This window comes from Tasmannia lanceolata, unplaced genomic scaffold (genome assembly GCF_043159265.1).
Source record: "Tasmannia lanceolata isolate RefF3 unplaced genomic scaffold, GAP_Taslan_0.1 ptg000013l, whole genome shotgun sequence".
NCBI lineage: Eukaryota > Viridiplantae > Streptophyta > Magnoliopsida > Canellales > Winteraceae > Tasmannia > Tasmannia lanceolata.
Genome location: NW_027518690.1, coordinates 14,085,630 through 14,088,538, shown reverse-complemented (window position 1 = coordinate 14,088,538; position 2,909 = coordinate 14,085,630). Strand labels below are relative to the sequence as shown.

The window sequence follows — 2,909 nt, the reverse complement described above, 5'->3', positions numbered from 1 at the left end:
AAACGTATCAACGATAGAAGGGGTCTATATGTGTTTCGAATAAATTGACAAAACCATCATCTAATTGGATCGTTGTTACTAGAGACGGGGAAAAAACCTAAAGTTGCTCAGCTCTATATATATGACACAAAGAAAGAGGTTTCCAATAGAATAAGAGCAATTAGTAAGGACAATAGGTGTGACATCTTAGATACTACAATTGTTGAATGATTGTTAAATATGTTCGATACTTACAATCAACTTACAAAGGTTTTCCGTATGGCAAGAGACCGTTTCAAGGAATCCGATTTACATGATGTTCATATAAGGCTTATTGGGAATCGTGGTAAAGATGTAAGACAGTATAATATGCCAACTACTTCTGAAGTAGCTGCAGTAATTGTTGGCGACTTGAGTAAGACAAATGTTGAAAGAGATGTTATAGTAGAGCACATAAGTGATGGCCTGCAGTGTATCAGTGATTTGAATCCAAGTTTTATGGCAATGGAGTACCCAATTCTGTTTCCTTATGGAGAAGATGGCTACCATCTAGGAATACCATATAAATGTAACGAGGGAAGAAGGCAAACGAAGAGACATTGTGTGACTATGAGAGAATATTATGCATACAGAATTCAACAAAGAGAGAATGAGAGCCAAACAATTATTTGTGGTCGGCTTCTATTCCAACAATTTTTAGTCGATGCTTATACAACTATTGAAGAGGAACGATTGCGCTGGATACGCAATAACCAACCACAATTAAGAGCAGAATTGTATAAAGGTTTATGTGATGTAGTCACGAGAGGTGACACGACTCCAGCTTCAGTAAGAAGAAGAATTATTTTGCCATCATCATTTACAGGAGGCCCGAGATATATGGTACAGATCAAGATGTAATGGCTATTTGTAGATGGGCGGGAAATCCTGATCTATTTATAACATTCACAGCAAATCCAAAGTGGCCTGAAATTCAGAAGTTTGTTAATCAAATTCCTGGACAAAAACCAAATGATAGACCGGACATTGAATCCAAAGTTTTCAAGATTAAGCTCGATCAATTAGTGAGAGATCTTATAAAATTACAACATTTTGGAAGAGTCATAGCAGGTATTTATCTATAAGTTTATGGCAATATTTTTAAACAAATTTTTTTAGAAAATAACAAAATATATTAGATACTTTTTCAACTTCCAGCTGTGTACACTATTGAGTTCCAGAAAAGAGGTCTGCCACACGCGCATATATTACTTTGACTTTATCAATCAGATAAGTACCCAACACCATCTGAAATTGACAAGAACATATCAGCAGAAATACCAGATGAGACAAGTGATTATACCACATATGTAGCAGTTGCAGAATTTATGATGCATGGACCATGTGGAGCAGCAAACAACAAAGCACCTTGTATGATCGGGGAAAATTATTGTAGTAAACGGTGTAACACATCCAACATTTAAATCAGTATGCTATTCCCTTGGACTGTTGGATGGTGACAAGGAGTGGCATGATGCAATTAATGAGGCATCACAATGGGCAACTGCAGCACAACTAAGAGAACTATTTGTGACTCTTCTACTCTTTTGTGAAATCGCTAATCCGTTTGAGCTATGGGAAAGAAATTAGCAGTTGTTATCTGATGATATTCAGTACCGCCAACGACATGCATTTGGGCATACACAACTAGAGTTAGATGAATATCAAATACAAAGTTACACTTTGTTTGAGATTGAAATCATCCTCATGAGAAATGGCAAGTCTTTGGCAGATTATAAACCACTCCCAATGCCTGATGTAGCACTACTCAGCCAACTGAATAATCGACTCATATGAGAAGAAACATCGTACGACAGGGAACAATTAAGGATAGAGCACAACGAGTTGTACATCGGACTTAACTCAGACCAAAGAAATATATTTGTTTCTGTAATAACATCAGTAACTGAAAAGAAAGGAGGATTTTTTTTTGTTTATGGCCATGGAGGGACAGGTAAAACATATGTGTACAGAACCTTAATTGCAAGATTGCGCTCAGAAGGCAAAATTGTTTTGGCTATAGCATCCTCTGGAATAGCGGCTCTCATTTTACAAGGAGGACGGACTGCTCATTCAAGATTCGAAATTCCTATCATTCTCGAAGAAAACTCCACGTGCGGCATTCATCAAGGTACCCAACTTGCAGAATTGATAAAACAGACATCACTTATTATATGGGATGAAGCACCGATGCACCACCGACATGCTTTTAAGGCCGTAGACAAAACTTTAAAAGACATATTAAGGTTTGATGATTGTAATTCATGCGAGAAGCCACTTAGAGGAAAAAACTGTACTTCTTGGTGGAGATTTCAGACAGATTCTTCCCGTAGTTCCGAAAGGAGGAAGACATGAAGTTGTTCTTGCTTCGATAAATAATTCCTACTTATGGGACCATTGGAAGGTCTTCAATTTAAAAAAAAAAATATGAGATTGAATCCAAGTTCAACTGACAGCAGTACATCTAATTCAATAACAGAATTCAGCAAATGGGTTTTAGATATAGGAGATGGCAAGATTGAATCAATATCAAGAGAAGAAGATGGCGAACCTTCGTGGATTAAAATCCCAAGTTATCTACTTATACATGATGGAGAGAACCCCATAAGTGAAATAGTATCCATCACATATCCGTCATTTCACAATAGTTACAAAGATGCGCATTATCTTCAAGAAAGAGCAATACTGACTCCAAAAAATCATACAGTCGATGAAATAAACTCATACATGATCCAATTCATTGATGGGGAAGAACATTCATATCTTAGCTCAGATTCAATATGTAAAGCTTCGTCAAATGTCGCTGATCAAGACATGATTTATCCGGTAGAGTTTTTGAATACATTAAAGTTTCCGGGATTACCAAATCATGTTCTTCATCTAAAAGTTGG

At 36.7% G+C, this 2,909-nt stretch overlaps 1 protein-coding gene across 1 annotated transcript; it reads left to right on the top strand.

The window, feature by feature from the left end:
- Positions 1 to 219: 219 nt before the first annotated feature.
- On the top strand, positions 220 to 2,373 carry LOC143890990 (uncharacterized). The gene is made up of 4 exons (XM_077395651.1): positions 220 to 755; positions 845 to 1,089; positions 1,249 to 1,389; positions 1,973 to 2,373. The coding sequence occupies exons 1-4, from the start codon at positions 220 to 222 to the stop codon at positions 2,371 to 2,373; spliced, it is 1,323 nt and encodes a 440-aa protein (XP_077251766.1).
- The last annotated feature ends 536 nt before the right edge of the window (positions 2,374 to 2,909 follow it).